Source organism: Canis lupus, chromosome 9, assembly GCF_003254725.2.
Source record: "Canis lupus dingo isolate Sandy chromosome 9, ASM325472v2, whole genome shotgun sequence".
NCBI lineage: Eukaryota > Metazoa > Chordata > Mammalia > Carnivora > Canidae > Canis > Canis lupus.
Window position 1 is genome coordinate 55287411 of NC_064251.1, and position 22834 is coordinate 55310244.

The 22834-nt window shown below is 49.8% G+C and overlaps 2 protein-coding genes across 3 annotated transcripts; one reads left to right on the forward strand and one right to left on the reverse strand.

Moving 5' to 3' along the window:
• Positions 1 to 264: 264 nt before the first annotated feature.
• On the forward strand, positions 265 to 7633 carry TOR1A (torsin family 1 member A). The gene is made up of 5 exons (XM_025475454.3): positions 265 to 506; positions 915 to 1180; positions 2485 to 2660; positions 2758 to 2885; positions 7014 to 7633. The coding sequence occupies exons 1-5, from the start codon at positions 329 to 331 to the stop codon at positions 7262 to 7264; spliced, it is 999 nt and encodes a 332-aa protein (XP_025331239.1). The 5' UTR covers positions 265 to 328; the 3' UTR covers positions 7265 to 7633.
• A 2813-nt stretch (positions 7634 to 10446) lies between these two features.
• On the reverse strand, positions 10447 to 16615 carry TOR1B (torsin family 1 member B). Of its 2 annotated transcripts, XM_025475453.2 has the most exons (5): positions 16361 to 16605; positions 15515 to 15780; positions 13438 to 13613; positions 12677 to 12804; positions 10447 to 12343 (listed from the first exon to the last, which is right to left on the reverse strand). In XM_025475453.2, the coding sequence occupies exons 1-5, from the start codon at positions 16557 to 16559 to the stop codon at positions 12102 to 12104; spliced, it is 1011 nt and encodes a 336-aa protein (XP_025331238.1). In that variant the 5' UTR covers positions 16560 to 16605; the 3' UTR covers positions 10447 to 12101. The 2 variants fall into 2 exon arrangements, with proteins under 2 accessions (XP_025331238.1, XP_048970945.1); XM_049114988.1 differs by lacking the exon at positions 12677 to 12804 and having other exon boundaries at positions 16361 to 16615.
• Positions 16616 to 22834: the final 6219 nt, after the last annotated feature.

The following is a 22834-nucleotide window of genomic DNA, read 5'->3' on the forward strand; positions in this document are numbered from 1 at the left end:
GGGAGGGCATACCTCGCTGTACTTACTCAACTTTTCCATATAGCTAAAATTGTTCCCAGAAAATAGGCTTACTTTTAAAATAGTGCCGCCCCCACCCCCGCGGCCTCCGGCGCTCAGGTGCTCGCCTCCCGGAAGCGGGAGAAGGTTCCGCCCCACCCCGCACAAAGATGGCGACGCGAGGAGACCCGCCCCGCACAAAGATGGCGACGCGAGGAGGCCCGCCCCGCACAAAGATGGCGGCCGCGTCGGGGAGGAACCGGAAGCGCGGTCTGGCCGTAGCGCCGGTCCGCGGCAGCGCCAGAACGCGCGGGGCGGCGCGGGTCCGGGCATGAAGCTGGGCCGGGCCGTGCTGGGCCTGCTGCTGCTGGCGCCGTTGGCGGTGCGGGCGGTGGAGCCCATCAGCCTGGGACTGGCCCTGGCCGGCGTCCTCACCGGCTACATCTACCCGCGCCTCTACTGCCTCTTCACGGAGTGCTGCGGCCAGAAGCGGAGCCTCAGCCGGGAGGGTAGGGCGCGCGGGCGGCCGCGGGGCGAGGCCGGGCCGGGGGATCGGGGGCCGCAGCCGGAGCGGCTCCCGGCCACGACTGGGGACGGGCCAGCGTTGGTCGCAGACCCGAGCAGGCGGGCTGCGGGCCGGGCCGCCTCCTCCGCCGAGAGTTTCGCTTCTTCCCAGCTGGGGCGGGAGGGGTGGTGGGAAGTGTCCGGGCGGCCCCCTCCTGCGCGGCGGGGCGGGGCGGGGCGGGGCGCGGCCTCCAGCCTCCAGCCTCCAGCCTCCAGCCCCCCGCCCCCCGCGGCTCGCCGGGTGCTCCAGCAGCTTCTCCGGCCTCGCCCGCGGCCCCACGCGCCTGTACGCGCCTCGGCCAGCTCGCGCCAGACACAGACACCCCCTCGCTGACTAGCTTTGTTTTTCCCAGCGCTGCAGAAGGATCTGGACAGCAAGCTCTTTGGACAGCATCTCGCAAAGAAAGTCATCTTAAATGCTGTGTCTGGCTTCATAAGCAACCCGAAGCCGAAGAAACCTCTCACCCTTTCTCTGCACGGGTGGACGGGCACGGGCAAAAATTTTGTCAGCAAGATCATCGCGGAGAATATTTACGAGGGAGGTCTGAACAGTGACTATGTCCACCTGTTTGTGGCCACCCTGCACTTTCCACATGCCTCCAACATCACCCTGTATAAGGCAAGAGCAGAATTTTGGAATCCTTCCTGGATGATGCAGGGTTGGGGGTTTCTTTGTTGTGGGGTAGGATTTGGGGATTGTGAGTTAGAATGAGTGAGCCCTGGGCAGCCCCGGTGGCACAGTGGTTTAGCGCCGCCTGCCTGCAGCCCGGCGGTCCCAGGCCTGGAGACCCAGGATCGAGTCCCACGTTGGGCTTCCTGCATGGAGCCTGCTTCTCCCTCTGCCTGTGTCTGTGCCTCTCTCTCTCTGTAACTATCATAAATAAATAAAAATTAAAAAAAATTTAAAAAAAAGATTTATTTATTTATTCAGAGAGAGCGAGAGAGAGGCAGAGACACAGGCAGAGGGAGAAGCAGGCTCCATGCACCGGGAGCCCAATGTGGGATTCGATCCCGGGTCTCCAGGATCGCGCCCTGGGCCAAAGGCAGGCGCCAAACCGCTGCGCCACCCAGGGATCCCTAAATAAATCTTTAAAAAAAAAAATAAAAAAAGAATGAGTGAGCCCTGAAGACGTCTACACGTGTGGGTTCCCCCTTTGAAAGGTGTGGAAGTTAGGAGGGTTTGACATGTATGGGGCGGTTATACCATCCAGGCTCTGCGGTGGTTGCTGAAAACGGCCCGGTATGATTCTCAGTCCAGTAAGTGGGGTTAGAGGTGAATGTCATTACGTCCAACCTAAGGAGCATCACATTTCACTCAGTGTGTAAAAGAGGACACATTTCTAGAAAGGCCTAAGGCTGTTTAGTTGAAGTGTTACAAACTGCTTTTACGGTTTAACTCACTGATTAATAACCTCGACTTTGGCGGCAGACACACCAGGTTGTGAGTCCTAACTCTCCCACTTGCCAGCTGTGTCATCTTGGGACTGAAGAAGCCTGGTGTGCACACAGGATACGTATTAACATCGCCATTTTAATGAGAAGGACCAGCAATTCAGTGACACGGCATCACTATGATATCCGCACAGCACAGGAATTACAATCAACGTGGGGCTTTGGAGTCAGGCAGGGCAGGGTTCAGATCCCAGCTCTACCACGTACTAATTTTGTAATCTTGGGCAAGATGATGAAGCTCTGTACCTCAGTCTCCTTATCTATAAAATGGGTATGATAACATGCGCTGCATGGAGTTGTGAGGAACCAAGGAGCTTGTGTGTAAAGTTCTTAGTACAGTGCCGAGCACGCAGTGAGCCTTCCGTAAACACGGCCATTGTGGAAACAGTTGTAGCGTTGACGCTTATGCCAGTTGTTTTCCATTGTACTTGCTGAGAACTTTGTGTTGGCTTTTCCCCTTTGTCACTCAAGGACCAGTTACAATTGTGGATACGTAGCAACGTGAGCGCCTGTGCCAGATCCATCTTCATATTCGATGAGATGGACAAGATGCATGCCGGCCTCATAGATGCCATCAAACCTTTCCTAGACTATTATGATCATGTGGATGGGGTTTCCTACCAGAAAGCCATCTTCATATTTCTCAGGTAAGGTCCAGGCCGGGACATGATTGAAGAACCCTGAGCCCAAGTCCGTGGGCTTCGGAACAAAGCCCAGTCCTCACTCACCGGCATTCTGTTGCAGCAATGCTGGAGCAGAAAGGATCACAGACGTGGCTTTGGACTTCTGGAGGAGTGGAAAGCAGAGGGAAGAGATCCGGCTCAAAGACATGGAGCCGGCCTTGTCTGTGTCGGCCTTCAATAACAAGAACAGTAAGTGCCCGCTTTTACTAACCTCTCTCATTCATGACTCTCTGTCACTAAGCTGTAGATCATTGGCATCACCGTGGCCCGGGAGCTGGCTAGAAATGCCACTTCTCAGTCCCTTCTTCAGACCTACTGAGGCAGAATTTCTTGGAAGAATTTGTGTTAAGCTCCAAGTGGCTTTTATATACCCTAAAGTTTGGAAAGTGCTGTTCTAAAGAAAGAGGGACGTTCTTGATTACCAAGGTCTTAAAAACTAGTTCCTTGTTTTCTTTAGCTATATCCTATTTCTTTGTGGAAGAAAAGCAGGCAGCTGAGCAAAGAAGGGCTGCTGTAGTTGTGCCTCCAAAAGAGAGGACCTCTCAGGTCCCTTTCTTTTCTGTGTTGCCCAGGAACTGAGGTTCTGTGCACAAGAATAACAGCCAAGCAGTGGGTGGGCCCTTGTTCTGCACTGGACACCATGTAGAATGTTCTACCTGCAGATATCCTCTGATCTCCACAATAACTTTGTGGGGTAGAAACTGTCACTGTCCCCAAGGAAACTGAGGCCCAGAGGGAGCCACTTGCCCTAGGCCGCCCAGCCTGTTTGGTGTCTTTGATCCCAGAGCCTGAGCCTTTCACTGCCAAACTCCTGGTTTTCCCAGTGTACTCACACACCTTTGACCTTGAACCCTTAGAGGGAGGAAGACCCCACAATGCAGAATGATTCACCAGGTTACCTGGGAGCCATGCGGGCTGTTACCATTAAAGTCTGCTTTGTTCAGTTTCCTTCATGAGCTTAGAAAACAAAAATTCTCCTTTGAAATAAGGAATTTGTGGTATTGCAGAAATATGTGAACAGTATGGGGTGTTTTTGTTTTTTTATTATTATTATTATTTATTCATGAGAGACACAGAGAGAGAAAATGGCAGAGACACAGGCAGAGGGAGAAGCAGGCTCCATGTAGGGAGCCCGATGTGGGACTGGATCCCAGGTCCCCAGGATCAGGCCCTGGGCCGAAGACAGCGCTAAACCGCTGAGCCACCCAGGCTGCCCAGTATGGAGTGTTTTATATCTGTTTGTGTAGCTGGAGTATTTACTCTGAAAGCCAGGATATTTTGTAACCTGTCGGATGGTTTCCTGGCATGCAAGCAGTATGAACACATGCACGAGAAGCCTTAGCCTAAATGCTGCAGCAAGATGAGGCCAGTTGCCTAGAACCCATGTGCTGGGAGGTTACAAAGGGTTCCAGAGAATAAGCTTCAGAATTGACGGACCTGGCCATTTCTGATTGTGGCCTCAGGCAGATGGCTGAACTCATTCATTCATTCATTCCACAGATGTTTATTGAGCACCTACTAGGTAACAGGCACTAGTCTAGCTGGGGACATCGCAGTGAACAAAAGCAAATCCTTATCCTCAAGGAGTTTATATCCTAATGGTAATAAATAAGGAAGGAAGTGGGTCGGATGATGGGATATGTGTATCTATGTAGAGATAGAGATATGTTTTCCTCTCCACCCCCAATAGGTAAAAAGTAAGTTAATAAAGAGGGCTTGAGGGTACTGGACTAAGGATGGGCTACAGTTTTAAATAGAGTGGTCAGGAATGGCTCACTGTGAGGGTGACATTTGAGCTGTTCCAAGGATGAGGGTGTGAGCCATGTGGATACCACAGGGAACAGCATTCCATCAGAGGGAACAGCACATGCAGGGCCCTGAGGTGGGGGTATGCCCAGGATTCCTGTGGGGGTCCAGGAGGAACAAAGGAGAAGAGGGGGTCAGATAAGAGGTGAGACTTGCACTGGCAGTACTGGTCATGGAAGGCCCAGAGAGCCATTGAGAGGCTTTGGGTTTGACTCCTAATGGAGGAGGGAGCCCCTAGAGTGTTTTGAGCAAACAGTGACATGACCAGGCTTGGTTTTAAGTGAACAGACTGAAGGCAGCAGAGGCAGGGACACAGGCAGGAGCTGTCCGACAGTGTAGACAGTGTCCTTGTGCCAGCAGTGGGATCGGGCGACATGGTGTGATGAGGATGCATTTTGAAAGGAGAAACATTTAGAAGGTGCAGTCACATTTCCTGAAGGATCGGTGTGGTAATGAGAGAGCACCGAATCAGGGATCCGGCTTGCTCAGTGGAAAGGGTGGCACTGCCATTTCAGGGGACAGACTATGGAATTGCAAGTTTGTGGGGCCAGATGGGAGATGGAGACAGTTGTGGACGGTGAGCGAGGCACCCCTGTAGAGATCAGGGTAGATGTTTGGCTGTTCAGTGGGGTTCCCCAGGGGTGCTCAGCTAAGGGTACAGATTGGGGAGTGGTCGTCTATAGGTGATTTCTCAAGACACTGAGATCCTTGTCCTGCCAGAGCACTTCCCGTGGTGCTGTTCTGGCCGTGTGGGCTCTGCGCGGAGGTCACCTTCTCAGCTGGGCCTTGGCTGCCCACCCTGGCCAAGTAGCCTGTCCTCCTTGCCCACTCGCCCCATTTCAGTGCTCACAGCCCCGGTCACTATCTGAAATTGTGAACCGGCTTATCAGGGTGTGAATCCCTGAGGGCAGCATCCATGTCTGCCTGGCTCCATGCTCTCTCCCCAGGGTGTAGGGCTTGCCTTGCCTGACACAGCAGGCCTTCAGGAAATGAGCTGTCCCACTTGTTAGCCACTAGCGTTCTTTCCCATGGCCATACTCCACCCCATCCAGGCAGTGAGATCGTTATTGAGCACCAGTTCCATGCAAAGCACTGCTAAGAAAGGAAAGAGTATGTTTTTTGTGATTTATAAGAAGAAATATGAATTAGCTCTTTGTCACCATTTCTGGTACAATTCTCCTAAAACACTCAGAATTTCCTAAGTAACAAGAGCCATAAAGATGTCTTGATATTTATAACAAACTTGTTAACCAAACATGAGTTTGTGTAAATAAGAGGACTTTGGGGAAGCATCTAAGGGGCATGCTCCGGTTTCCAGGGGAACCAAGCATTGTACCTGGAGGGTTGGAACTTTCAGCGCCATTCCGTGACCCCTGGGGAGAGGCCAGGGGCTGGAGTTGGAATCAGTCACCAGTGGCAATCAGGGATTTGATCAGACATGCCTATGTAACGAAGCTTCCATAAATATACAAAAGAATGGAGGTTCAGAGAGCTTCCAGTTTGAACGCATGGAGGGTGGGGGGAGAGTGGTCCCCTGGGAGGGGGCATAGAAGCCTCACATCCTTTCTGCATTCCCTGCCCTCTGCGTCTCTTCCATCTGGGTGATAGGCTTTTACTGAACTGAATTGTAGCACACCCAGCTAGTATTGGAGAATTGCTTAAAGGTGTGGAAAAAAAAAAAAAAAAACCCTCCACATGTCAGAATTGGTGTCAGAGTGAGACCAGAATTAAGGCACCAGAGTTAAGCAGCAAAGCGGAACAGAAACTGTTCCAAGTGTGGAAGTGCTGGGTGTGATCCAGCAGCAGGTGAGCTATTGTCAGGAGGGAGCGTGTGCTGGGTCCCCCCGGGAATCCAGGAGGGGATGTGACTGGGTCAGTGGGTGGGTGCACATAGAGCCAGCACTCATCCTTGGTGAAAACACGCAGCAAAATCTGTACCCTGTGGCCGCACCAGAGTGCTGTGTTCACACAGTATGGTGCTGAGGGTTCTAGTTCTCGGTCTCTCAATGCCCCATGTGGTTTGGATGTGCTGTGTTTTTGCACGTGCGGGCAGCGGTGCCGGTTTCTGCCCTGTTGCTGATCCAGCTGCCAAAAGTCCAGTGAGTCCGGGTTCCCCAAGTAAAGGAGTGGCTAGTCCCTCCCTGGGGACTCCCTTCTCCTTGAGCTTTCTCTGAAACCCTGCCAGCCTGGAGACCTGGTCCCCTCCGTACTGCCCTCTGCCTCTGCTTGTTCCCAGCAGCCTGGGTTCGTTTGTCTCTCTCCCGCTTCAGATCTGTAAGTCCATCCAAGAAACCTCCCCTGAGCCCGAGGCATAAGGAAGGTGCCACGTCACCTGTGCTTTACTCTCATGAAGGCATCACAGCTTGATTGTGCCCATGGACAGGTCCCAGGTTACTTCTGCCTCATTGGATCGTGGGCCCCACCTCCGTGTCTGGCGCCTAGTGGATGTGTGAGGGATGGATGGGTGGGCAGGTGGACAATGGATGAACAGCCCCTTTTTCTTTTTCCCAGGTGGCTTCTGGCATAGCAGCCTAATTGACCGAAATCTCATTGATTATTTTGTTCCCTTCCTCCCCCTGGAATATAAACACCTAAAAATGTGCATCAGAGTTGAAATGCAGTCCCGAGGCTTTGATATTGATGAGGACATTGTCACCAAAGTGGCCGACGAGATGACATTTTTCCCCAAAGAAGAGAGAGTTTTCTCTGACAAAGGCTGCAAAACCGTGTTCACCAAGTTAGATTACTACTACGATGACTGACACGGCACTGGAGTTGCTTCAAGTTGGAACACTCTGCTCTTTTCCCATATCTCCCCCAGCTCCATACACTGGAAGAGGACTAAAGTGAATGCTTCCTGTGGGACAGGACAGGCATTGCCCCAGGCAGTGTTCATCCAGAGAGCCTTGCCAGTGTCCTACCCTACAGATCGTGGACTTCGAAAGAGCCCCCAGAGCGTTCAGAGGAGGAAGCAGCTCCCAATCCACTCGGCCCAGGGCTCATGATTTTTTAAAAATCATGTTTTAATCTTAAGTGTTTCTGTTTCAAGGAAGGACGTCTAAGTTTTATTGAAAATGTGGTAACTTTATTTAAAATGGTTTTTAACATTATGAGAAACTTTTCAGGCTCTACATTGCTGGCTTTGTGTGTTTTTTTAAGTTCCTGTCACCATATCATCTAATGTTTTGTCTTTACTGCAAAAAAGCACAAGCCTGGGTCCTTGGCATGTAGTCCCTAAGATGGCATACCCGGGGACGAAGGCTGGAGCAGTGGTCAGACCTGTCACGGGATGACCATCGCGAGCAAGGGGCAAGGAAGTGTTTAAATAAAAGGACAAGTGTATAAGAGAACACTCAGGCAAGTCACAGATAAGCCTTAAATCCCCTTTCCAACTTCCAATCTCAGTAACATTGTGAACTATGGGAATGATCTTAGCAACATTGTGAACATTTGTTAGAAACAGTTTCCTTGAAAGAAAAGTCTTTCTGGGCAGTCCTGGTGGCTCAGTGGTTTAGCGCCACCTTCAGCCCAGGGCCTGATCCTGGAGACCCATGATCGAGTCCCACATCAGGCTCCCTGCATGGAGCCTGCTTCTCCCTCTGCCTGTGTCTCTCATGAATAAATAAATAAAATCTTAAAAAAAAAAAAAAAAAAGAAAAGAAAAATCTTTCCAGCTTGTCACTTGCCAGTCATTCAGCTTTGCAAAGGAAGACCCTTCTCTGCTTTCCATTCCTGAATGAGCCATGTGTTGTCTGGCAAGTTTTGCCATATTTTTAAAAACTGCACTCATTATTAGCCTTTGTAATTTTGTTTTAAAGATTTTATTTATTTAGGACATTTGGGTAGTTCAGTGGTTGAGTGGCTGCCTTTGGGTCAGGTCGTGATCCCGGGGGTCCTGGGATCAAGTCCCACATGGAGCTTGCTTCTACCTCTGCCTGTCTCTGCCTCTCTCTCTTATCATGTCTCTCAGGATCTATCTATCTTTCTTTCTTTCTTTCTTTCTTTCTTTCTTTCTTTCTTTCTTTCTTTTGACCTTTTTCCTTCTAAAAATATTTTATTTATTTGAGAGAGACATCGAGAATACAAGTGGGGGGCAAGGGGCGGGGAAGGGGAGGCAGATTGCCCACTGAGCAGGGAGCCTGACACAGGGCTTGATTCCAGGACCCTGAGATCATGACTTGAGCCAGAGGCAGACACTTAACTGAGCCACCCAGGTGCCCCATTAATTTTTGTTGTTTAATGAGAACCCCCAAAACCTCTTAGAAAAGCTTAACTGCCCCCCATCCACCCCGAGGATGCCAAGAATAGTGTTTTTTACTTACAACTTCAAACAGCTACTATTTTACAATAAAATTATAATTTGTGAATACACCTTTGAAGGAGAAAAAAGCCCTCCAGTATAGATCTTCTGTGCCTCAGCTATGAAGTAAGACCTAACCGGTGCAGTGCAGGCTGGAGTGAAGTCTAGTGTAGGGACTCTGAGGATCCCTACTTGCTCTTTGCTCCGCTGCATTGGGCTTCATGGCACTCTTGACACCCAGCTGTGGAGTCAAATCTAGAGACATAATCCCACCTGAGATGCCAGGCGGAGTATAGACCACTGTTAGGAGGCTGCACATACCTGTATGTAACATCCACGTGTGCCTGCAGGCCGAGGACCAGCTGGCACCTCGCTGCCACAGGACCCCTCTGCCTCGTGGTACCTGGCCTGCAAAGAGCCTCCTTAATCTTTTTTAATTTTTTTTTTTTTTTTATGATAGTCACAGAGAGAGGCAGAGACACAGGCAGAGGGAGAAGCAGGCTCCATGCACCGGGAGCCCGATGTGGGACTCAAGCCCGGGTCTCCGGGATTGCGCCCTAGGCCAAAGGCAGGCGCTAAACCGCTGCGCCACCTAGGGATCCCCAGAGCCTCCTTAATCTTTAAGGGCGTCCAGGCCTCCTAAGGACAGCTGCAAGTGTTGGGTCTTTTTTTTTTCTTTTTTAAGATTTTTTTATTTATTCATTTGAGAGGGCGAGGGCATAAGATAGGAGGGTCAGATGGAGAGGAGGAAGCAGACTCCCTGATGAGCAGGGAACCCCATGTGGGGCTCAATCCCAGGACCCCAGGATCATGACCCGAACCGAAGGCAGAGGCTTAACCGGCTGAGCCACACAGGTGCCCCAAGTGTGGGAAGGTTTATATAGAGCAGAAGTTGGCCTGTTGGCCTGTTCCCAGGAGTCACAGATGGGGCTAATTGTTTTGAGAGGCAGCCCCAGCACCTGAGAGCCCCTAGTTAGGGAACACAGGAGTCCCCTGACTTAATTCAGCAAGTTCAGTCTTTGTAGATGAGGCAGTACAGGGTGGAGCAGAAACTGCACCAGGCTGGGAAGCAGACCCGGAAAGTTCTGTCTCAGGACTTGAGCACCTTCAAGTGACAAATGAGGGGAAGAGGTGAGATGTTGAAGAGGGTTTGAACTTTCTAGAAAGTAGCTGGCTCATCCTCAGGCCTGGAAAGAGGGTTGGTATTAACGATTCACTCACAGGTAAGAGGCCAGGTGGAGTGCGACCGAACTGATACCTGGTTAGCTTCTCTAGGATTTCACTTTACCAGTTCTAATTTTTCGTCTGAGCCCAGCCTTGCTTGGGTTCAGAATGTCAGCAGGAAGTCATGTTTTCCCACTGCCTCAATTTCCTTCCTGTGTTAATCTTAGGAGAAAAAACTTACTAGGAAGAAGCTCCACGTGGCATTTTCATCCATGGAAATATGGTGAACCCATCACCTAATCCAATGTAACTGTGTTTGGCAATACCAGCCTTGAAGGTAAATACTGACATACAGACTACCTGCCAGCATATCCGGGGCGTGGCAAGCCTCACACCACACCCTGACAGCCTTTATCCCAAGCTCAAACTTTTCAGAGCTACCAAATAAACTAGAGGGAAAAAATGTTTGCAAGGAACGTGTCACATGATAAAATTTAGGCTTTATTTTACAGTAGGTCAATTCAAGTTCTTGTCTACCTCTTACATGGGGTGAGGGAGGCTGGGCTGTCAGCCATAACCTCTTCGGGTTACAAGTCCAAAGGTGGCCCACACGTGGTGAATTGCGTCACTATGAACAGGGAAAACCTGGTCTTGCCTGACCAGATACTCACAGGGTTACGAAAGAAAGTAACCCGGCTCCAATGTAAGAACACGTTCTAAAAATTTTAAGCCTGAACTTGGCATTTTTAAAAGACTAAATGTGACCCTCTGTAAGGCACTCCTGTGTCGTAAAGATGTGCCTTCTACATCTTACATATAAACACACTGCACATTGTTCTGTGGTCACATCACAGCTGTGACACGTAGACAACAATTCACATGGGCTGGAATCCATTTTATTTCTGGTGACCAGGGCAGTCCAGCCTGCCACTGCCATAAAGGGTGTTCTCAGCAGAGGACACCCAGGACCCGCTGCTTCACACTGACCTTGTTCAATCTATAACAGTGACCAGGTATTACCACGCATTTAACGATAAAAATGTATAGTGTTTCTGTTAAAGAGTTTCTGATAAAGGAATAGGCAATTATTCCTTTTTTGTGTATGTCCTTCACATGTTTTAAAATAAGCTATGTCCTGTATTTTTCTATTATCTGAGATTCACAAGTAAAAACATTATAAAAAAACAAACATATCCTTGAAAATTCCAGCATTTGTGGTGTACGATACTTACACTTCTTTGGCAATGCAGAATCTGCAAGCTGACCACTCAGTGGCACATGTCATCCATGAAGACTGAGTGTGTCCTATGGATTTCAAATGATTCTCTAAAGTGAGAGATGGCCCCAGGCATAAATTATTACAGACAATTCATCGTGGGAACCAAGACTCAAATTCAAAACCAACAGTCCCATTCTGATTTGACTCTAATGATGACAAGTGGTTGGGGGCAAATCTCGAAGTGACTGAAGTTCAGGAGAAGTGGTACAAGGAAGGCTGAGATCAAAACCAAGGGAGAGTCGGCAGAGGAATTCCAGGACCAGCCAGAGCAAAGAACAGACAGGCCTGCTGCAGAGGCCTTGGATGGAGACCCCACAGCACAGACAGACAGGTCACCTGGTCGAGAATGCTCTGTGTGCAGCCCACATCCCCACCGGACACTGTCCACCTGAAGGTGCCACCGATTTCAACTGAGATACGTCAAGCCAGTGAACACTCTCTGTGCAAAGAAACAGAGAAGGTTTTCAGTAGATGCAAACTGCTCCACGGATTGCGGCAGGGCCCTTGACTCCCTGAGTTAGAGCAGCAGCTTCTGAGGTGTGGGTACTGTGGGGTCAGAACCAGCTCTAGGTCTCACACAGCTTGTTTGCAAGGCACTTCCTCAAGGTCAGCAAGGAGGTGTGTGTGGGGATGTGTTTTTAAAAGTTCATCTTCCACCGCAGTTAACAGACGGATTGCTGTCAGCTCCAAAACACTCAATAGATTAGTGTCTTTTCAAAATTCAACTCTTAGAAACTTCTACATCCCGAAAGTCCACAGGTGCAAATGTGCAAACCCCAAAGAGGGCTCCAAAGTGCTTCCATAAGGCAAGACTCTCGCTCAGCTCCCAGCGGCCTCTTACTCCACTTGAATGAGGTCAGTGAAAATCCAACCGTGACTGCACAGTCTTGCAGCCCTTGTCTGAGTAGATTTTCTCGCTTTTGGGGAAAAATGTCATTTCCTCTGCCACTCTGGTGACAACATCCTCATCTATGGCAGAACCACGGGCCCTCATTTCTGCCCGTACACACATCTTCACATGTCTGTACTCCAGGGGGAGGAAGGGGATAAAGTAATCGATGAGGTTCCTATCTATCAGTCCGCTGTGCCACAGGCCACCTGCAAAGCAAGACACAGCTGGGTCTTCCCATCATTGTCGCTGTCACCCAGCCAAGCTCACTGCTCTTACAGGGCCCACTCTGATCCTGATCCACAGTGCATTCTTCATGCCTATACCCCTCCAGATTCTCTTTTTCTCAAGTGTGTAACAAGCCTGGTAAAAGGACTGTCAGTTACCCCCTGCTAACTGGCTTCTATTATAGAATGCTGGAAGATTAAGTCCCTACTTCAGTGAAGACAGAGGCACATGGATTCGGTGGCTTTGTGGAAGGTTTAAAGAAAGAGGTGACTCTGCAGGGAGGGCTAGGGGGCTCCTCAGCCTGGGAGACTCACTGTGTTTATTGTTGAAGACGCCGACAGACAGCACGGGTTCCAGGTCCTTCAGCTGAATGTCTTCCCTTTTTCTTCCCGCCCGCCAAAAGTCAAGGGCAATCTTAGTTATGAGGTCCCCACCTGCATTGCTGAATTTGCCAAAGTAGCAGAGTAAGATTACATACTAAGATTCTGTGTCTGATCAAGAATCATACCTGCTCTTGGGTTTATTCTTAACTGAGGAATATTTACTAAGTGTTCCTGGAAAAGGACAAAGTAAGCATCTGCCCTTACAGAGCTTGAAATCTGCTTTTCCAGGAGCACCTGGGTGGCTCAGTCTGTTAAGCGTCTACCTTCAACTCAGGTCATAATCATGGGGTCCTGAGATGGAACCCCACATCAGGCTCTCTGCTCATTTGGGAGCCAGCTTCTCCCTCTCCCTCTGCCTGCTGCTCACCCTGCTTGTGCACCCTCTCCCTCTCAAATAAATAAATATTTTTAGAAAAAGAAATCTGCTTTTCCAGAACTTGCCGCATAATGCTGTCTTTTGATAACCCTCAGAGGCATGTGCAGGTAACAAAATCGCCTGTTACCAGCAGTATCTAATGCATTTTCTCCTGCCCACACTCCATGCCATGCCAATAATAGCAACCCCAAAGTAAAAGTCAGCAATTCACTTTTGCCAGCTACCTTTGTCCCTGGGCAACAGAATGCCAGGACCTCCTTCTAGCACCGGGAGAATGAATGGCTTCTGTGCCCCTGAGAAGCCACATCCCGCTGACCTGAGAAAGATGAAGATGGCCTTCCGGAAAGACACGCCATCAACCTGCTCGTAGTAGTCTAGAAACGGCTTGATTGCATCGATGATTCCAGGGTGCAGTTTGTCCATCTCATCAAATATGAACACAGAGCTCGCACATGCGCTCACGTTACCCCGAATCCATGCTTGTAACTGGTCCTAGACCAACCATAAAAGAAAGAGGATGCAGAGGCTCAAAGGCTGTGGCTAGGGGAGAAGCACAGCACGGTTCCTCATGCTCTGCGAGATGACAAATTCGAGCTCTCTGGGATTTCAGTAAGAGCTTGGAAAATGCCCCCTAACGTCCATTCACTGGGTAACAGCTTTTCCGGAACTTTATCTATAAAAAGTGGAAACTGGCAGATAGGTGCTAAAATGCAAAGTTGTTTTTTTTCCCCACCCTAACTCAAATGGTTTGCTAAATGTTACTTTTTAAAGGTGTAAGAGCAAGAAGCATGGATATTCATCAGTTCACTGTTAACCAGCCCATAATTTTAGCTCACTGTGGCCTGAAATCTCAAGTTCATTTTAGCAGACAGACTGAGGAATAAGAAGCTGGACTCAGGCTTGCAGTGCCCTCAAGCTGTGCCTATACCGATGCAGGGAACAAACTGAGCTGGCATTCCATGGAAAGCATTTGTTCCTATGCTTTCCTGAGACAAAGATATCCAAGCAACAAGCCCTACACCCCAACACATGAAAGGCTCCAGAGGCACCCTCATCTATTTACTGTTTTCCTAGAGATTCATGAAAGAATTCAGGAAACCAAAATTATTTCTTTTCAGCAATTTCCCAGCTCAGTTTGTGTGGCAAATAGCCACTGTCATTTCCTTGTTCAGTTCAGTTTGTTTCTTATCTAGGTCCCCACCTAACACTGGGGCTATTAACCTTTATAAGAACGAAGGCCACTGAAACAAGAACCCTACTAGACAACTTAATAGAAATTAAATGTAGAAATAATATCTCAAAAGGAAGAATGATCATAAAGGGTCAATTCTGCGAGGCTTTCATTTGACAAAAGAAAGCAAAAAAAAAAAAAAAAGAAAAAAGAAAGAAAGCAACACCAAGGATTTGGATGGGAAGAACAAAGGAAATAACAGCTACTGAGGGAAAAAAAAATCCTCTAGTCTACAGTGCTAAATGCAGAGTGTTAACTACAGACACTGCATCATAGGTGGGAGGCTTTCATGAAGCCATGTCAGAACAAATCATTTAAGACTGCTCCATGTCAGGGGCACCTGGGTGGCTCAGTGGTTGAGCGTCTCCCGTTGGCTCAGGTTGTGATCCCGGAGTCCTGGGATTGAGTCTCACATCAGGTTCCCCACAGGGAGCCTGCTTCTCCCTCTGCCTATGTCTCTGCCTCAATCTATGTCTCTCATGAATAAATAAAATCTTTAAAAAAAAAAAAAAAAAGGGATCCCTGGGTGGCGCAGCGGTTTGGCGCCTGCCTTTGGCCCAGGGCGCGATCCTGGAGACCCGGGATCGAATCCCACGTCAGGCTCCCGGTGCATGGAGCCTGCTTCTCCCTCTGCCTGTGTCTCTGCCTCTCTCTCTCTCTCTCTGTGACTATCATAAATAAAAATAAAATAAAATAAAATAAAACCTTTAAAAAATAAATAAATAAAAAAAAATAAAAAAAATAAAAAGACTGCTCCCCTTCCTTCATCAAGGGCTGGGACAAGAAATCTGAACACGTTCATTCATTGTAGAACGTGGTTACTCTGCAAACCCAGAGTTGGTGAGCTGGGCCCAAGTTTCTGATTTCCCACAAGGCCAGAGGGATAAGGAGCAAGTGCCCTCGCCTCTCTTGGCTCAATCTTTTAATGGAAATAAATTCACCTGTCCCACTGTATTATTTTGTAATCAAATGGAAAAAAAAAAAAAAAAAGTCGTGGGAGAGCTCTGCAAATAGCAAAAGGTTACTGGGGGCAAGTGTGCCTTAACTCAATGGGGCCTGGGACTACTGCAGTGCAAAAAGCAGCAGCAGAGGCCGGAGTTAGTGAGCAGGTGGCCCAGACCAGTCCAAGTGGCCTGTGGATAGGATAACACGATTCTCTTGCCTGGTACAGTTTTATCTGTTGCTCGTGAGGGAAGTGCAGAGTCGAGACAAACAAGTGGACAAAGTTACTCTTCAGGCCTTTTGAGTGAAGATTTTCAGCCACAATTTGGCTGACAAAATTCTTGCCCGTGCCAGCCCAGCCATGTAAGGAAAGAGTCAGCGGTTTCTTGGGATTTTTGTTGTTCTTGAAGCCAGTCAGCGCCTTGAGAATCACCTCTGTGGCCAGATGCTGCCCAAAGAGCTTCTCTTCTAATTCCAGCTTGAGGGCTGCAGGAGCCAGCCGGAGAACAGAGAGAAAAACACACATTAAACAGGCACCAGAAAAGCAGCACTTTCCCCAGCTGGCCAAAGCGAAAGGCACATATTAGTAAGCAGTTCAGCAGGGTGCCTGCCAAACCCCAGGGCTGGCCCGGAGGCAGATGCCACTTCCACGGATGTCCTCCTTAATACTCCAGTGTCTGATAAGGAAGCTAAACGTGTTCATTCATCCAGGGATGAGCCCTCTCTTGAGTGACCTGCATGCTATTCCCCAGACACCCCTGCTGGCTTGTAAGAAAACCAAGGGCCACGTGTGGGCTTTCTGGGCAGCCGCTGCACGTCTGAAAACTACTTAATAGGACTGCCACGGTGCAGAGAGCTGGGCACGCTGCTCTCAGCTTCTTCTTACTGTACTCGCAGGGAATCCGAGGCCTGCAGGAAGGAGGCTGGGCGGAGCCCCACGACCGGGAGCATGGATCTCAGAGGGCACGGCTTCCAGGGCTGCAGTCCGGACCGAGGCCCCGTCCGTCCTCCCGCCCGCCCGAGCTCCGGGGGAGCGCCGCGCCCCTCGCGGGCCCACCCGCCCTACCCGACGCGTTGAGCCGCTGCTCCTCGAGGCAGCACTCGGCGAAGCGGCAGAACAGGTCCGTGTAGGACAGGTAGCCGGTGAGCGCCGACGCGGCCGCGATGGCGATGCCCACGCTGATGGGCTCCAGCCCCGCCACCGCGCGGGCCGCCAGCAGCAGCCCCACCGCCGCCGCACGTCCGGGCCGCGCCGCCCGCCGCATCGCCCCGCTCGCAGCCCGCCAGCCTCAGCGCCGCGCCGCCCGCTCACCGAGGCGCCGGCCGGACTTCCGGCCCCGGCACTTCCGCCCCGCAGGCCCACCCACCCCTCGGCGCGGCCGCGGCCTGGGGGCGGAGCGGGGGCGGGGCTGCGCGCCGCCATCTTTGTGCGTGGCGGGAGCGCGGTCCAGGGCCTCGGCTGTCGTGAGCCCGGCCCCGCCCCCCGGCCCCGGCCCCGCCCCGGCCCCGCCCCGGCCCCGCCCTGTTCTCACCGCTCTGCGCCCTGCCTTCTCCGCGCCCCACGCCCGCCTTTGCCAGCCCTTCCCCTGGACCGTAGTGACCCTCTCCACGAATGCCCACCTGCCTGCCTCCTTGAGACAGCTGCCCTGCGCCCTGGGCACCTGGGCCCACCCCACCCCGGGAGGCACCACGACTGCGGTCCCCGGCGCACAGTCCGGCCCAAGCCCGCTGTGCCATTGCTCCTGCTGCGAGGCCGGCCCCAGCCGGTGCCCGGGGGACAGGGGGACGCGGCGGTGAAGGAGGGGGGTGGGCCCTGGCCGGCTGGAGCCCCGGGGCCGTGGAGCAGCGAAGGAAGGCTTCCGTCTACACTGGGGATCCAAGGAGTTGGTCAAGAAGTGAGGAGTGGGCCGTCTACACAGAACAGAAAGTGCAAGGGGCGCCTGGGCGGCTCAGTGGGTGAAGTCTGCCTTCCACTCAGGTCTTGATCCCGGGGAGGCCCTGCTCAGCGGGGAGCCCGCTTCTCCCTCTCCCTCTGCCTGCTGCTCCCCCTGCTTGTGTTCTCTCTGTCTGTCAAATAAACAAAAATCTTACAGAAGAAGAAGAAGAAGGAAAAGTGCAATTGGGGGAAGTATTTCACGTGCATGAGGCTGATGAGAATGAGGATGCGGAGCCAGCAGATACTGGAATGGGAAGGCTGCAAGTGCTGTAAGGAGTCCGCCCCCTGTTCTGGGGACCATAGGGAGCCACAGAAGGTTTCGCACAGGGAGCGGCGTCTCACACAGAGATCCCTCTGGCTGTTTTGTTCAGTAAGGAAGCTGGCCCAGGCTTTGCTGAAATTAGCTGAGTTTACCCATCAGCTAACCTTTCAACAGACGTTTAATGAACACCAGCTCTGTGTCAGAATGCCATATGCTGGGGATACAGCAGGAGCAGGGCAGACAGAGACCTGTCTCCACAGAGCTCTCGGTCTGCAGTGAGGAAGCCAGACGAGCAGCAGATGGGTTACATCCAGTGTGGTCTGTGCTGTGATGTAGGATGCACAGAGGAGGCACCTCACCCGGTCTGCAGCCTGGGGAAGGCTCCCCTCCATGTCTCAGTGTAGACCTGAACAATGGAGTAACATTGCTGTGGGGTTAGATTCCACTGAATTACACTAGAAGAGCAAAGTAACAGTATCATCTTAAGATGTTGATACAATAGACAGGAAATCGGGTCTTCTGTAACCATTTAAAGTTATGATGAAAATTTTCAACGTCAGTCTAAAAATGCACGGAGTATGTGTGAGCAAAAAACATGTGACAACCCCTTCTGGAAAGCATACCCTGCTTGGTAGTCATTGGCTCTTCATCCTTCATGTTAGCTCTGCACTGAATTTATGTAGTTGGTGCCTCCCTTCTGGATTAGCAGTGGCTAAGAAAGGACTTATGTATGGATCCAGAGCTTGGTTCTCTGGCCAGATGGCCTCCTTCCTTTCCACCATCAGCCTCTTTGTTGCCACATCTTCCCTGTCTCCCCACTCTACAATCCTAGCCTGCCCTGAGGCTCTCTGCTAGACCCCTTCTTTCTCCCTCCTCTCTCCCTGGGTGAAAGGCCCCAACTTTCTCCCTCAAGACCCTGCATCTGGCTGCACACTGGATATCTCCATTTGGCTATTCCCCAGACATGTCAGCACCCATAGAGTCAAACAGAAGCCTTAATTGTTTTCTGCAAACATGTCCCTCCCCCATGGTCCTTATCTCAGGAAGTGGACTCATTTCCAGCAGTTGCTTAGACCCAAAGCTAGCACTTGTCCTGGATTCTTTTCTCCCCCAGCCCCCACTTCTAATCCATCAGCAGGTTGCTGACCTCACGTCCAAAACCTATCCAGAGCTCCTCAGTCACCATCTCCATCTTCTTGGCCACTCCTAGTCCAAGCCTCCATCATGGATGGCCACAGTAGCCCCCAGGGAGTCCCCTGCCTCTGCACTTGTCCTCTCTGATCCATACTCCCCATGATAAAAGGGACCGGTGGCGTTTTCACAACAAATTGGATCTTGTCACTCCTTTGCTCAACCTGTCAATGGCTTCCAAAAGCCCTTAGGAAAAAAAACACCCTTTGTATTCCGATCTCACAACCCCTTCCCTCTCCTGAGCAAGGAGACCCCTGTCCTCTCTGCCTGGACTCTTGCTTCAGAGTCTCACTTGGTAAAGAACTTTCAGGCCTCAGCTTGAAGCCCACCTGCCTCATCTAAAGGAACCCCCACTTCCACCACCAGTGGCCTACTGCCCCTATCACCCCAGTTGTGTCCTTTTCTATTGTCTATCTCTCACTCTGGACTAGAACTTCAGGAGGACAGTATCCGTGTGTTCTGTTTCTCTAATTCTCAACTGTGCCACATACACAGTAGGTGTTCAATAAATATGTTTAACATTCAAGTATCGCATACTCTCTAATAGGGCAGACTCTGATCTGAGGGCTTGGGATGCCACTATGGACTAAATGTTCTCATCCCCCAAAATTCATATTCTGAATGTGATGGTATTAGGAGGAAGGGTCTTTGGGAAGTGGCTGGGTCATAAGGATGGAGCCCTTAACAGGAAGATGTTAATAATACAGGAAATTGGGTGGGAGCTGTATAGAAATTGTCTGTACTATCTGCAGATTTTCTGTAAATCCAAAATAAAAGGTTTCCTTTCTTAAAAAAAAAAAAAAAAAAAGCAGTTTTGTGTGTGCTCCTATCTGACCATCAGTGATATTGTAAAAAATCATCATCACAGAAGCTTTAATTCTTCTTAAACTGAAGTTGGTCTGTGAAAGTGAGTAAATTGCACTTCATGGGCAGAAATGCTCAAAAGACCAAATGCAGCATATGTGAAATGGATAAACTATTTTATATCCATGAAAAGAAGGGAGGATCCCAGGTGTGGGTTGTGCAGGCACAGTGGCGGGAGCTCTGGGTCCTTGATGCTCTGGCACTGTCCTCATGAAAAGAGAATCTGATTGGCCCAACCTGGGTCAGGTATCTCGATCTTGTGTCTACTAACCATGGGCAAGGGTGTTGTTGTGCCAGAGCAGCCCCCACTTTGTACTATTTTACATATTTCTATGACATTATGTTTCCCTAAAAATGTGAATATTTCCTGACTTGTCCTTTGGTCATTTATCATGAAGTTGGACACTGGAATCCATCCATGGCAAGTGGGAAGATGGCCACAAGAGTAATGGCCTCAAAGCCCCCTCCCAAAGAGCTTGCTGGGGTCCAAGATGCATTGGAGCCCCAGGAGTGGATATAGCAGAACCCCACAGTTGCCCCCCAACTAATAACCATCCTGATACTGCTTTGCATTCCACTCCTGCTCTTTTAAAAAAGTTTAAAAGTTTTTTTTTTTTTTTTTAAGATTTGATTCATTTATTTGACAGCAAGAGAAAGAGCAAGAGCACACACGAGCAAGGGGAGCAGTAGGCAGAGGGAGAAGGAGGGAGGAGGAGGGAGCCACATGCAGGGCTTGATCCCAGGACCCTGAGATCATGACCTGAGCTGAAGGCAGATACTTAACCAACTAAGCCAACACAGACACTCCAAGAAATTTTAAATTTTTTAAGTTTTATTTTTTTAAGATTTTATTTATTTATTCATGAGAAACAGAGAAAGAAGCAGAGACATAGGCAGAGGGAGAAGCAGGCTCTCTACAGGAGCCTGACATGGGACTCTATCCTAGACCCCAGGATCATGCCCTTAGTCAAAGACAGACACTCAACTGCTGAGCCACCCAGGCGTCCCTAAAATTTTTTAAGTTGTCCCATAAAATAACTTATGTAGGTTGCCTAAGTGGCTCAGCAGGTTAAGTGTCTGCCTTCACCCTGGGTCATGATCTCAAGGTCCTGGGATCAACCCCCACATTGGGCTCTCTGCTCAGGAGGAGTCTGTTTCCCCTTCTCCTTCTGCCTCTCCCCCTTGCTCCTGCTCTCTCTCAAATAAATAAATAAAATCTTTTTTTTTTAAGATTTTATGTATTTATTCGTGAAAGACACACAGAGAGAAAGGCAGAGACATAGGCAAACGGAGAAGCAGGCTCCAGGCAGGGAGCCTGATGTGGGACTCGACCCTGAGCAAGAGGCAGGTGCTCAACCGCTGAGCCACCCAGGCGTCCCTAAATAAATAAAATCTTAAAAAAAAATAAAACAACTTATATATTTCAAATGGACAAAAAAATACTATCATATACAGTATCTTAGGATACATTCCCTTAGAATGGGAACTTCCAATGCTCTGAGGTCTGTAAAATATACCTAGAAACTTAGCTTCTATAGAAAATGAAGACTGTGTAACTCAGATCAGGGGGAAGGTAGTGGAAGCTTATGGTTCTTTTTTATTAATTGCTGTAATACTGTCCTTCGGTGGCTGAGGGAGTTCCATATTTTTTTAAGACATCAATAGACACCAAAGCTTTTGTAGGATACCTTTGATGCTACGCGAACTCTGCCATTTTGCTGGCACTGATATGGCTCTTGGGTGGCCACTCCATTAGAACTACTACTCCATTCATATTCATTTTTGTTACAAATCTTACAAAGGGGAGTGATTCTGGGTATTTAGATCCTCGTTCTATCCTAAGGCTGTATGTTCTGTTTTCATAAATTTCCCAAGCCTGTGCTGGCTGCCATTTCATGTCACTGTAACTGGAAGCCGGCTGCCTTCTTCACCCTCCACCCATCCCCTGGCCCTCATGTTGTACCATTCCCTTTACTCTTTCTGTCATCGATCTGTTGGAGTATTGCCTTCAGTGTTTAAATTGTTGGTCAAAAGCATTCAAAAGCACCAGTTTGACTCCTACAGGCTGTCATAAGTTGAAAGAGCGACCAGAAAAGCCTTGGAAGGTGATTCTGCTGGAGGCAGGGCTCGGCCCTCTGGTTTCCCCGCGGGCTGAGATTTTCAGGACCACAGACAGCGTCCCTGGTCGCACCTATTTTTCCAGAGAGTTTTGGGTTTGACTGCCCAGAGAGGTGTCCCTACCGGATAGACTGGGTGGGGCTCGGCCGGGCTCTGGGAAGACCTGGGGAGGGAAGCACTAGAGGGTGCTCGTGAGCTGCTGGTCTGAGGACTCAGAGAGGCCCATTCAAATCTTGACTCTACCACTTACCACCGCTTCGACCTTCAGAAGGTCACAGAAAATAATGACAACCAAAAGAGCTCAAAAGCCCAGATTATTTAAAATGCCAATGTTTACATTAACCCTTGTTCTCATCCAAGTCTTATCAGTGTATATAGTGCACAGTGTTTTGTTGTGCCCAAGATTGCGAATCCGAGAAACCACCGAGGAGCCGACACCCATGCAAGTACACGAGGGTTTATTAACAAGCTCGAGCTTGGGTCCAAGTGTACCCGACACAACGGAGCAGGGACTTGGACCCCGAGGTGGGTTCCAGCTTAGTTTTATGGGCTGGTCTAGGGGAGCTCCAGAAGGGGTGGAGGAATTTCTCAAGTTCTGTTTACATTCTGATATGGGGCTTTCAAGGGCATTAAGCTCTGTTCTCATTCTAATATGAGGCTTCCTGCCACTGGCATTGAGCTGTTCTCATTCTAATATGGGGCTTAACTGAGGTAAAGTTCAGGTCTTATTCACTAGGGCCTGAGATGGCTGTACCTGTGCTAACGATGAACTTAAGGTGGAATGGCCTTAATTTTCTCGGCCTCCACAGTTTGGTGTGCTCCTTCTCTTGTTTGTTATTTTGCATACAATGATACCCATTTTGTTTCTAGGAAATCTTACAGCTATAGAACATTACATATGCTTTTATTTTTTAATTTTTTAATCTTTAGAGATTTTATTTATTCATGAGAGACACAGAAAGAGAGGCAGAGACACGGGCAGAGGGAGAAGCAGGCTCCATGCAGGGAGCCCGATGCAGGACTCCATCCCAGGACCCCAGGATCACAACCTGAGCCAAAGGCAGATGCTCAACCACTGAGCCACCCAGGTGCCCCTGCCCTGAGCTTTTTAAAGGCCCAGGTGCAGTTTGATGAGTTTTAACATCTGTATACTCTCACAAAACTATCAC

Bases quoted from the DNA above. Each gene is read 5' to 3' on its own strand.
- TOR1B (XM_025475453.2), bottom strand. From the start codon at position 16,559: ATGCGGCGGGCGGCGCGGCCCGGACGTGCGGCGGCGGTGGGGCTGCTG. The intron at 13,614-15,514 runs GCAAGAGAATCG...TGGTTGGTCTAG, and splicing joins AACAGATAAAACTGTACCAG to GACCAGTTACAAGCATGGAT. The intron at 12,344-12,676 runs GTGAGTCTCCCA...CTTGCTTTGCAG, and splicing joins CGTCTTCAACAATAAACACA to GTGGCCTGTGGCACAGCGGA.
- TOR1A (XM_025475454.3), top strand. From the start codon at position 329: ATGAAGCTGGGCCGGGCCGTGCTGGGCCTGCTGCTGCTGGCGCCGTTG. The intron at 507-914 runs GTAGGGCGCGCG...TGTTTTTCCCAG, and splicing joins GCGGAGCCTCAGCCGGGAGG to CGCTGCAGAAGGATCTGGAC. The intron at 2,661-2,757 runs GTAAGGTCCAGG...ATTCTGTTGCAG, and splicing joins GCCATCTTCATATTTCTCAG to CAATGCTGGAGCAGAAAGGA.